At 58.5% G+C, this 10,998-nt stretch overlaps 1 protein-coding gene across 1 annotated transcript; it reads left to right on the forward strand.

Annotated features, from left to right (window-relative positions):
- The first annotated feature begins 530 nt into the window (after nt 1-530).
- On the forward strand, nt 531-10,492 carry LOC115337234. The gene is made up of 9 exons (XM_041121089.1): nt 531-642; nt 6,155-6,397; nt 7,348-7,638; nt 7,987-8,084; nt 8,351-8,543; nt 9,185-9,287; nt 9,697-9,743; nt 10,164-10,235; nt 10,374-10,492. The coding sequence occupies exons 1-9, from the start codon at nt 531-533 to the stop codon at nt 10,490-10,492; spliced, it is 1,278 nt and encodes a 425-aa protein (XP_040977023.1).
- The last annotated feature ends 506 nt before the right edge of the window (nt 10,493-10,998 follow it).

A 10,998-nucleotide genomic window follows, 5' to 3' on the forward strand; every position in this document is an offset into this window, starting at 1 on the left:
GAGCCATATCTGGCTGGTTCAGGAGCTTGTCAGATCTGGAAGGTCTGTTGGTGGGGTTCAACAGCAAGATTGTTGCAGCTGGGTCAGTTCAAGGTCATAAGTAAAGAGTTTTTAAGGCAAAAGTGATGCATGATGAGAGTACCCTTGAGTGGGCATGTGAACCAGGGCTGTTTTCCTCAACATCCGCCCCTGGATCTGGAGGAAGAAAGGAGTGAGGCAGACCCGAGAAGGTTTTGGGGGTGTTTGTGGGAGCAGGGCTATGGGGTCCTGCGATGGCTGGCAAAAAGGGTGGACCAAGGCACCCAGGAGACCCCATTGAGCCTGGATCCGCTTACCTGCGGGCAGATGGGCAAGGAGCAGCCCTGTGGCTAGTGGGACGCTCTCTTTCCAAAGAGGAAGCTTCTTGCACTACATGTGATTTCCGTACATGGCTGTTTCATTTCTGTGTCTGCACAGCTCTGGTGCTGGGTTACACATATACCTTTCCTAAGTGGCTCAGACTGAGTTCTGCCTGGGGACTTCATGCCAGCATGGCCATGCGAGGGCTGGCTCTGGCCTTTCTCCTGGTGCTTGCCCCTCTGCTGCTTGTGTGGGGACAGAAGGACGCTGGTCCCAAGAACCAGGCGGGGGCCAAGGAAGCAGGTAAGAGTGGGTTGCACCTCTCTTTTACAGAAAAGGCTTTGCTACTCTTCTACCTATATATTTGATACATGGCTTTACCTTGTTCAGCCCACAGCAGCTGTGTTGGGAAGGGCTGAGGCTAGTGTCTGCATCAGTCCTGAGACACTCGGGCATCCATTGGGATGCGGTGGGCCAAAGCTCTGTTTGGAGATGGAGGGCGGCGAATGTCGGTGTGCTGGGAAAGCCTCCATGAGCGTGGGAGCTGCAGTGTCCCTCTGGCAAGTGGGTAGTGTCCCTGGGAGCAGGAGGTGGCTGATTCTTGTTGCATGGTGGACAGACGAAGCCAGGGCATTGAGAGCAGTGGTGGCCTTCCTGGGGCAATCCAGGCAGCATTCATATCGCAGGGGAAGGTGGTGGTGGTGTTCAGCAAAGACGGGGGGAGCTGTGAGGTGAATCCCTGTGTTAGCTGGGATGCCTGCTCTCTCCCGTAGTCCCTAGGGTTGGGGGACCTGTAGTTTGGTGGGATTGTTCTTTAACAGCATTGTTCTGTTCTTTTCCATGCCAGGAGGGCTAGGGCTAGGGGCACCTCCTGGGTCTTTGCTGGGTTCTTCCTATGGAGAATGTGGGCTTTCCTACAGAGACTATGTGCTGTGCCCTGGGGTTGCCAGTAGCTGTTGAGGTCCCCATGTGGCACAGCAGGAGCGGCTGCTCTTTGCACCCGGGGCTTGCAGTCCTGAGGCATGAGTCATTCTCTTTGCAGGGAAATGGGAGCAGAAGTGGCTTGCCAAGTCATTGGATGGGTCATGAGTCATGTCACCCATCCCTGGTGGCTGGAGGGATGCTGCCCTTCCAGCAATGGGCACCCCTCAGCTATCCAGGGCAGGATGGAGCCTGTTCCCCTTGACTCAGCAGCAGCTCCTGCCTCTTCCTCCTGCTCCTCACAGCCCATCCCTGGGAAGCCCTGTCCATAGTCATGGCTCTCCCTCCTTGGCCTGAGGAGTACCAGCTGGAGGAGGGTGTGATGGGCTCAGTAAAGGCATTGGCTCTGAGTGACGAGGGGAGATTTCTTGGATCTCTGTCTGGAGAAGACGTGTGGGCACCAAATTGAGCTTCTGACCGTTATCCTCTGTTGTGCCACTGGCGTCTGTAGCATTGAAGGAGGCCGTTGGAGTCTGGATTATGGGTAGCCCACCAGAGCTATAGGCAGGGGCAGAGCTTGCCTCCACCTGTACTGAGAGGAAAGCTCTGGTGCCAAGCCAAGGGCCTGCAAGGGCTTTTGCTGCAGTCAGTGCTCTTCAAGTGTTATCAAGGAATCATGCCTGCCATAGATGTGTGCTTTTTTCACCTTCTCTTTGTGTCCTGTGTCATTGCTGTTCAGGAATAGCCATGAACATCTGAATGACCCACATGCATTTTCTAGACCAGACCTAGACAACAAAGGCTTGCGTAACTCGCTGACAGTGCTTTTGGCCCAGTTTTGCTCACCTTCCTCTCCACACTGAGGTCTGCATGAGACAGCCTTGTGCTCCCATTGCCCCCCCTTGCTATGTCCCCTCTTGTGCCTTGGCCTTGCCAGCTGTTTCCTCACTGGCTCTTCTTGTCGACTTCTACTCCCTTAAGAGTGCAACCTGCTTGTCACTGTGTCCTCTTGCATTGCAGGTCATCGTCAGCCTCCTGACTGAGCCAGGCTGTGCTCTTACTGCATCCTCTGTCCTCCTTCTGTGTAAGGGTGTTTCTCCCTAGCCTTTCGGATTGTAGAGCATCTTAGGGACAGCCAGCCTTTGGGATCTGATTTCTGACAAGTACCAATAGGAAAGAAATGTTCCTTCCCACAGGTGGAAATCTGCTCTTTGAAGCGTGGTTCATTTTCCCGCAGCAGAGGGACGTCCTCCCTGCTAGCTGGTATCCTTGTTCAAATGTTTGGTGCTGGGCAGGTACCTTGGACTCTGCTGGGGTGGGAAGGATCCTGCATGTCACCTTGGGGCAGGAGTGTGAGGGCATGTGCGCTACTTCAGGGCGGTTTAATGACGGGAGGGGGGAAGGTACATGCCAGTGATGCCTAACAGGGCTCAGATTGAGTGAAGGGTTTCAGGTCTGTCAAGGCTTTTGGCTGTCACAGTGAAGTGTGTGATCTGAGGGCACTGTGAGGGATCCAGCTGCGGGGGAAGAAGTTTCCTATCTGGACAACACACATGGTCTCAAAGGATGGGGCTGGTAGCCACTGTCCTTTGTGGTGGAGGGACAGGGTGCAGGGTTGAGATGATGACGTGAGAACCTGCTACCAGATAAGGGAAGTGTGGTGATGCCCCTGTTCCAGTGGAAGGGAGTGCAGCCCCATGAATGCTGGCTGGCATGTAGTGGGAAGTTGTAGAGATGCGTGTAGCTGAAGAGAGGTGTTTCATCCTAATTTAGGGGTGGCCACCTCCCACCCTGATGCCTCCTAATGGACTCAGTTTGCACTGGGTGAGCAAGCCTGGGTGACACATCTACCAGGGCAGGACAAGGCCGGCTTGTTTTGCGTTAAGTGCACAGAAAAGGCTGGGTGCATGGAGTGGGGTGAGAGCTTTGTAGTCACTGCTGTGAATGTAGATGTGAAGGTGTGAGGGTAGGCTGTTGGTGCTGGCAGCTGCCTTGTGGGGACAAGTCAGGAGGGTGAGCAATGGCAGCAGAAACTCACTGGGTCTGGTGCACTCCCACAGCCCCTGTCTCTGGGGAAGAGAGCGCAGGAGAGAGCAGCACCCGCTGGGCTGCTGGATCCTGCTGGCTGGGATCCCTCCGCAGCATGTGAGTGGGCAGCAGGTCCTGCAGGTAACCCTCCTGCACTGCACCTGAGGGTGCAAGGAGGGTTAATGCACCTGGGGTCCGGGGCCTCATCCTGGGAGGTGCTCACCTCTGCCAGCCCCCTGAAGTGAGGGGGACCAGCACCCCTCTGGACGGGGCCTCCTCACCCCCGAGGATGCTGCCGGAGCCCAGTGATCCTCAGGGCTCTCGCTCCTGTCCGTTGCACACAGGGAGATGTAAAGCTCCCTCTGACTGGGACCCCAAGCTGCAGTTTACCCCAAACCAGAGCAGCCATGCCTTGAACAATTTGGTGCAGCTGAGCTCTGCTGGGGAGTATGCGCCATCGGTCCCCCAGATCAGATGCATCTCCAGTGGGACCCAGATCTCGTGGAACGGGACTGCCACCGGCAAGGGTAAGCACAGCCCCGCATCACCCTGACCCTGGGGTCCTGAGCTGGTGGCAGACCCTCCGTGACATGGTCGTGCTTCAGCCCTACCTGGGTGACAGTCCCGGATCAGGAGACCTGGATGCCTCGGCTTTCCCCCTGTCCTGGCAGTGCCGGGGCACTTTTTCTCTCGGCACCATGCTGCTGTAAGCCCTGTGCCTTCAAACGGTGCCTGGGCATACGGCCGAGGTGGTGGGAGTGGAAGGACCTCTGTGTGAAGGCTAGGGAGGAGCCCAGTCCCTGGTCAGCCTTACCCAAATGGAGCCCGAGTGGGAAAGCCTACACCTCTGTAGGGATGGAAGGGACAGCTCTTGGGCTGGCCTGCTGCCACCCTTAACTCTGCTCTAGGCTGCAAGAGAGGGATTTGCAGTCGAAAGTGGCAACCAAAGGAGCTGGACAGCGTCAAACTCAGGGCACTAGACCCCACAGCAGGCGCCTTCCCATCCTGCTTACACCCGCTCCTTCTCCTCTGTGCAGAGAGATGCCAGCAGCCCCAGTGGGACTTGAGGCTCCACTTTACCCCAGAGCAGAGGTTTTACAGGTTCAATGAAGAGGTGACACTGAGCTGCTTTATGGAGGACTCTCCTCCCCTTGCTGTGATCAGATGTGCAAATGGGACGTCTCCAGGTTGGAAGGATGCTTGGGAGGTGAAGGACATTCAGGGAACATGGCATGTGGTGGCAGAGAGCCTGACCTGCACCACAGGTAAGTGGGAGAGCAGTAGGTCTCCCCTGCTACATGCGCTTCTCCCCAAGGAGGGACCCTGGACATCCTGCTGTATCTGTGAGACACCCTGGCCACAGCTCAGAGATGGGCCCCAGGTGGGAGCCGTCTCCAAGGTGGGGAGGGACAGAAGCCTTCAGTGTGGGGCAGGTTTTCTCACTGTCCCTGCGTCTCCTCCCAGTCTATTCCTGAGCTGCAGGTGGGAGGAGGCTGGATCCTGCCCCTCAATTCACCTCTCTCCCAGTGTCCTATATCACCACTTTGCCCAGGCACAAGCTCCTTTCCTGCACCTGGGGGCCCTTGGGTTTCCTCGTGGTGTTGAACGCTGACACCAGAGTCAGTCACGGCAAAGCTTTGGTCCCCCTCCTGCCTGAGCATCCCTTGTCCCCGAGAAGGACTCTCACACTTTCTGCCTGACAGGAAAGTGCCCAAAACCCCAGTGGGATGAAAGACTTTGGTTTCCATCAAATAAAAAAAATTACCAACTGAATGAAGAACTGACACTGACCTGCCCTGGAGATCTCAAGCCATCCTTCCCCAAGGTCAAATGTGCAAGGGAATTCCTGCAAGTGAGTTCTGGGAAACCAGTCTATGGAGATGCCTGGTGGGGCAGGAACAGCACAGGTGCCTGGATGCCCATTGCGAAGGCTGTAGAGTGCATTGGTAAGTGAGGCAGCAGCAGCTCTCCCGTGCCCCCTCTCTACCTTCACCCTCCATGGCCAGTCGTGACGTTGTCCAGCTGAGCTGCAGGCACGCCACAGTGCCTCCTTGGTGCTGTGTTGCCCCTGCAAACTGTTGAAGAGGACAGCCCAGCCAGGGGACAAGAAACAAGGTAGTGCCAGCCAGGCAAGCCAGCAGCTCCTGCAGTCTTTCCTGAGCACGCCAAGCGTGGGGTCCTGCAGATGGGTGCCAGGGCCTGGGGCCGGATCCGGGGCCGGCACCGAGGTGCCCACGGAGGTGCTCTGCTCCTTGCTGCGCCTGCAGATGCCACCCTGGAGCGCACAGCTCTGCTTGTCCCCCTCTGCCCGTGTAGGTGAGGGACCCTGGGGACATCTCCTGCAGCCCCAGGAGTTGGAGTGGATGCGATGGAAGGGAGCTCTGAGTGCCCGGGGCTGGGTCAGCCCCTGGCATCGGGGCTGGAGGCTGTGGGGGATGCACCAGGGGGAAGAGCAGTGCCCTCCCTCAGGTGATGGGGATGCGGGGCTGCCCTGGGCAGGGACAGACCTGTGCTGAGTGTGGGGCTGGCCGTGCACGGGCAGCCCGGTGCTCAGGGGAGGTGGGCAGGGAGGGACAATGTCGGAACCTCCCTGCTTGAGGCTGTGGGAGATGGCTCTGGGTGTCCACGGACACAGGGGTGGATGGGGGAGGTTCACGGATGAGTGATCATTCACGCTTTGGGTACACAAGGAGAGCCCGCTCCAAACACACCTTGCCTACAGGTAACGTCCTGGCAGATGGACATGTCACCATCCCTCTGGATGCGTTTGGCTGGATGGATTACGGGGGATTTCTCTCCCACCACGCACCCCTGACCCACCTCATCACCTCCCACTCCAACTAACACCCACTTTCACCTCTGCCAGAAATGTGCCAAAGACCCTGGTGGGACCAAAGACTCCAGCTGGCACCAGACCAGGAGAATTACAAGAAAAACGAGGAAGTGAGGCTGAGCTGTCCCAAGGGTTTCCAGCCATCCTTCACCGAAATCAAATGTTCAGGCAAAGTTCAGCCCATCAGTTATGGGAATCCTGTGTACAGTGACCTATGGTTGGGAAGGGACATCACAGGCGTTTGGATCCGCATTCAGTCCAGTGTGGAGTGCATCGGTAAGAAAGGCATCAGGAGCTCTCCTGGCTGCCTGCTCTACCCCAAACTGAATGATTGCTGATATCCCACCACCCACCCCTGTCCGAGACTGTCACCTCCCACCCCAGCTAAACACCCACTTTCACCTCTGCCAGAAACTTGCCAAAGGCCGTCATGGGACCAAAGACTCCAGCTGGCACCAGATCAGGAGAATTACAAGAAAAACGAGGAAGTGAGGCTGAGCTGTCCCGAGGGTTTCCAGCCATCCTTGACCGAAATCAAATGTTTAGGCAAAGTTCAGCCCACCAGTTATGGGAATCCTGTATACAGTGACCTATGGTTGGGAAGGGACATCATGGGTGATTGGATCCGCATTCAGTCCAGCGTGCAGTGCATCGGTAAGGGAGGCATCAGGCGCAGGATGGTCCTTTGCAGAGTCAGGATGCTGGAATGTGTCTGGGTGAGAGTCAGCATGGGAAGGTCATGGTTTTCCCTTGGGGCCCGTGCTGTGAGGTTTGATGACCATGGAAGCAGCTCCTGTAAGGCCAGGATGAAATGTGTCCCATTGTGCTCGCCCATGGCACCAAAGGATGACTGCAGCCACACACCTCAGAGGGTGTGAGAGCAGAAGGACCACTTTGTTGCTCCTTGTGAGCTGTGACGTAGCCCAGCTGGGGGGACACTGTCCTGCGCTTCCCTCTATTCCAGCCTGCCATGTCCTGATGTTTGAATGAACGGGTGCAGTTGTCTCGCTGGGGGAATTATCCCAAAAGGTCACATCCAGCTTCTGAGTGCACCATGACCCCAAACTCCTCCTGCTCCCCTACCAGAGAGCTGCAGTGACCAGTTTCAGCCTCTCACTTTGCCTCCCACCCAGCTGGTGGGGAGCAGGGCTGTCGGACTGCAGCGCCCTTGCACGGCTGGCAGGGGAAGGGGAGGGGGTGACCCTCTTGCAATGTTTCCTTCACAGACGTCCTCCAGGTTGTCCCTGGGACCTTGGAGGTTTCCAGCACCAGCATCAAACTGAACTGGACCTGCAGGCTCCCTGATGCCTGCCAGCAGGTTCGGGCCAGGTGCCGGCTGGAAGAGCATTCCACCCTTCCCTGTGAGGCTGAGGAGGTGAAAGGAGAGGAGATGCTCCATGGCCAGGAGGGAACATTTACCTGCCCCCCTCTGCAGCCCTTCACTGTCTACAGTGTCACCATCTCACTGCTGCCCAGCACGATCCTTTTCACACGGCTCCTCAGAACAAAGGAAACGGGTATGTTTACATGAAATGTAAAGGTGCCTTTTGCCCGGCAGCTCAGCCGGAGCATCCACTCCGTGCAGTGATGGTCCTGGGATCAGGGCTGATCGGATCCTGTGGGGCTCTGGGGAAGGGGCTGTGCAGGGCCCTGGCGCAGAGCACGTCCCCTCCTCGCTCTCCCCCTCCTCACCACACCATTGCTGCTCCTGCTGCTGAAGCACATGCAGCCTTTGTGGGGGACAAACCCTGCTCGGGGGGTCCCTTGGCGGACTGTCCCCTGGTCCAGCAGCTGCCTGCACCCTGCTCTGGGCTCAGCCCCTCCTCACCGTGCCCGTGCGTGACCCCGTCCTCCTGTGCTTCCAGTGCCGGACAAACCGGAGAAGCTGTGGCTGGATCCCAGCACAGGGTCCCTCAGGTGGAAGGCGCTGCCCTCCTGCAAGGGGGAGATCATCGGATACCAGGTACCAGGGGACCGCAGGCTGCCCGTGGTCTCCCTCGCCTCGCCAGGCACCCCTCTGCCTGGAGCTCTGTGCAGGCAGCCTGGGGGAGAGGTGTGAGCCCTCCTCGGCCAAGGCCCACCAGCTCTATAGCGCTGGAGTTTCTGGTGGGGTGAGGTCTCCTCCCGTCTGCAGCCAGCAGCAGCAGCAGCCCCTCTCCGCCGTGCCCCTCCCTGACCATGTGCGGGAGTTCGGTGCTGCTCCCCACCAGCTCCCTGTCCTTCCTCTAGCTGAACATCACGGCCAGGAGAGCACACGATGGCAGCTTCCTTGAATTCAATCAGGTGTTGGTGAACCAGTCTGCCACTCAGTACACGCCGCCTCATCAGATACCTGGAAGCAAATACACAGTGACAGTGCAGGGCCTGACGGCAGCTGGTGCTGGGGCTGCATCACGCCTGGAATTTCGAACCTATGTCTCAGGTAAAGGTTGTTCTGCCCTAGGTCTGGCTAAGGTGGCCTCCCTGGGAGTGAGCACTGCGCCTGGAGCAGCTTCCAGAGCTGTGTGTGCATGCACCCTGTCCCCATCAAGAGAGAGGCAGGGAGTGTGGTCACCCTGAGAGCCCGAGTCGGCAGTGGGCTGTGGGGCTGGGTGAGTCCTGCTTCGAGGGGGTGCGTTGCCTGGTCCTCAGAGCAGCTGCATCGCTCAGCCCCTGTTTGTGCGTGCGAGAGCAGAGCTGGCCCCGCTACTCTTCCACTAAAGAAGATGATACCCATCCCTGCATAAGGATGCACTTGGGGCTCAAGGTCAGACAGCACTAGGGCTGCTGAGCCTGGGTCTGTGTGTCCTCTTGCTGTTGAGCGGGCTTTCAGACCCTCCGGTTGCTTATGGAAGATGGGGCAAGTCCCCGTGCTCCAGAACCTCCCTCTGCCCTGCCCTGCCTTGCAGACGTGAAGGCAGGGGAAGGCTGTGCCTCACTGCCTGTCCCTGCAGCAGCCAGGACAGCAGAGCCTGGACACGCGTGTCTGCACGCATGCACACACCCAGTGAATGCCAAGGTGGGGGCCATGCTGGCGTGTGGTCCAGGCTGTGGCACCCGCTCCTGACTGTGTGTTAGTTGCAGGGCAGCCTTTGGGTCTGTGGCCTGGGTCGGTGGTCATAGTAGTGGTGGTGGTGTTGGTGCTGGTCCCCGTGGCTGCAGGGATCCTGTGCTTTCTGCTGTCCAGGTGAGTAGGCAAAAGACTCGGAGTCGCTGCTCTGCCTAAGGCCATGCTGTGCGGTGGGGTGGATGGGGATGGAGAGGGGGGTCCCCCAGCTGCTCCCACCCTTCTCTGGGCATGGAGGATGCAGCTGGCTGGTCCTACCGTAGCTCAGCTGTAGGGGCTGTGGCTGGGGCTCATAAGCATCTTCCTCGGGGCTGGGGCAGTGACCGTGTGTGCTAAGAGACCCTCTTCCTTGTTGCTATTGCTGCCGCTGCTGCTGTCCCCTGGGCTGTTGGTGGGCAATGCCTGCCAGCTCACGAGGGGCCCAGAGGGAGGGTGGGCAGAGCCCTCCATGCCTCTGCCGCTGGGTTCCGCAGGGCCCTGGGCCACATCAGCCTCTCCCCCGACTCAGGACTGCCTTTTGCTTTCCCAGGAAAAGGAAGGCTTTGCCCAGGAAAGCCGAAGAGGATCATTACACAGGTGGGGTCTGCATCACAAAGGTGGCTGTAGGGCTGGGTTTGGAGCTGGGAGGGAAACAGGTCTATTGCAGGAGAGCCTGTTGCCATCCTGGGGTGGCTGCAGGCAGCCCAGCTGTCTCTGTCTGACCTGCCAGAGCGGCGCGTCCCACATCTGCTATGCCCAGCCGAGAGCCTCCTCCGGCTGCCTCTTCCAGCAGCTCCTGGCGGGGGTCCCCCCGTGGTGCCAGTGAGGTTTGGGAGCTGCCCCTCGTGCTCGCCCTGCCCGGGGGAGGCAGTGCCTCTGCCCAGTCCGGCTGCCCTGCTGGCGTGTGTCCCAGGGTGCCCTGCAGCCCCCAGTGCTGCTGCCCGCCTGCGCCTGCCCTGCGCCTTCGCCCACGGCTCCCGCGTCCCTCAGGCTGTTTCTGTTGTGTTGTCCCCCCAGAGCTCCAGCCCTATGAGAACTTGGATAATTACTGCGTGATCAAGGGGACTCTTCTGGCAGAGGAAGATGCAGGTAGGACACGGAGTGCCCTGCCTGTGTTCCCTGACATGGCAGAGAGCGGGTGGAGAGCGGCAGCTCTGGTGACGTGAGCTCCCCGCACTGCCGAGGGCACGCAGCAGCCTCTGCCCTGGGTGTCCTTTGTCTCCGCAGGTAAAGGTGGCCAGGCTGGAGAGCTGTTGCCCCAGCCCTTGCCTGTTCTGGAGTCCTCAGGAGACAGTCAGAGCAGTGAGGGAAAGAAGATGGGTCGGATGTCCAACACTCGGTGCTGATGGCACTTCCCATAGTCCCTTCTCGAGGCCTGGTGTTCCCAGGCTGGAAGCAGGACCTCATATAGCTTGTGCTGGGTTATTGCTCCCCCTCAAACTTCCTCCCTCATCAAGCTCCAGCATCTTCTGTCACAGAGCAGGAGCAGCCCAAGCCTTGTGCCAGCAAGGATGTGTTCTGGTGGTCCTCCAGTGCTCTGGCAAAGACATCTCACCCTCATTCTAGTGCCTGCAAGTGTCCTCTGAGACTGAAGCAGCTAGCTGGGTCCCAACTTCTCTTTCCCCACGCCATATCCCCATATGCATCTAGACCCCAGCCTCTGCTTGAGTTTGGCCCAACTGCACTGCCCTCGCAGTTGTGCTGCTGTGTCCAAAGAACCAATAAATTGTTCTGGTGTGCAGGGGCTGCCTGCCCCGTGACAGCTCCCACCTTGTCGTGGTTCCTCCCTGTTTTGTGTGTGAAAGCCGTGTCCCTTTGGAGGAGCTCGGACTAGGCTTTTCCAGCCCCCAAC

This window comes from Aquila chrysaetos, chromosome Z (genome assembly GCF_900496995.4).
Source record: "Aquila chrysaetos chrysaetos chromosome Z, bAquChr1.4, whole genome shotgun sequence".
Taxonomy (NCBI): Eukaryota; Metazoa; Chordata; class Aves; order Accipitriformes; family Accipitridae; genus Aquila; species Aquila chrysaetos.

What these genes read in the sequence shown, in the direction of transcription:
- LOC115337234 (XM_041121089.1), top strand. Translation starts at nt 531, where the DNA reads ATGGCCATGCGAGGGCTGGCTCTGGCCTTTCTCCTGGTGCTTGCCCCT. An exon ending in CTGTGCTTTCTGCTGTCCAG is followed by an intron (nt 9,288 to 9,696) that starts GTGAGTAGGCAA and finishes TTGCTTTCCCAG; the next exon opens with GAAAAGGAAGGCTTTGCCCA. An exon ending in CGAAGAGGATCATTACACAG is followed by an intron (nt 9,744 to 10,163) that starts GTGGGGTCTGCA and finishes TTGTCCCCCCAG; the next exon opens with AGCTCCAGCCCTATGAGAAC.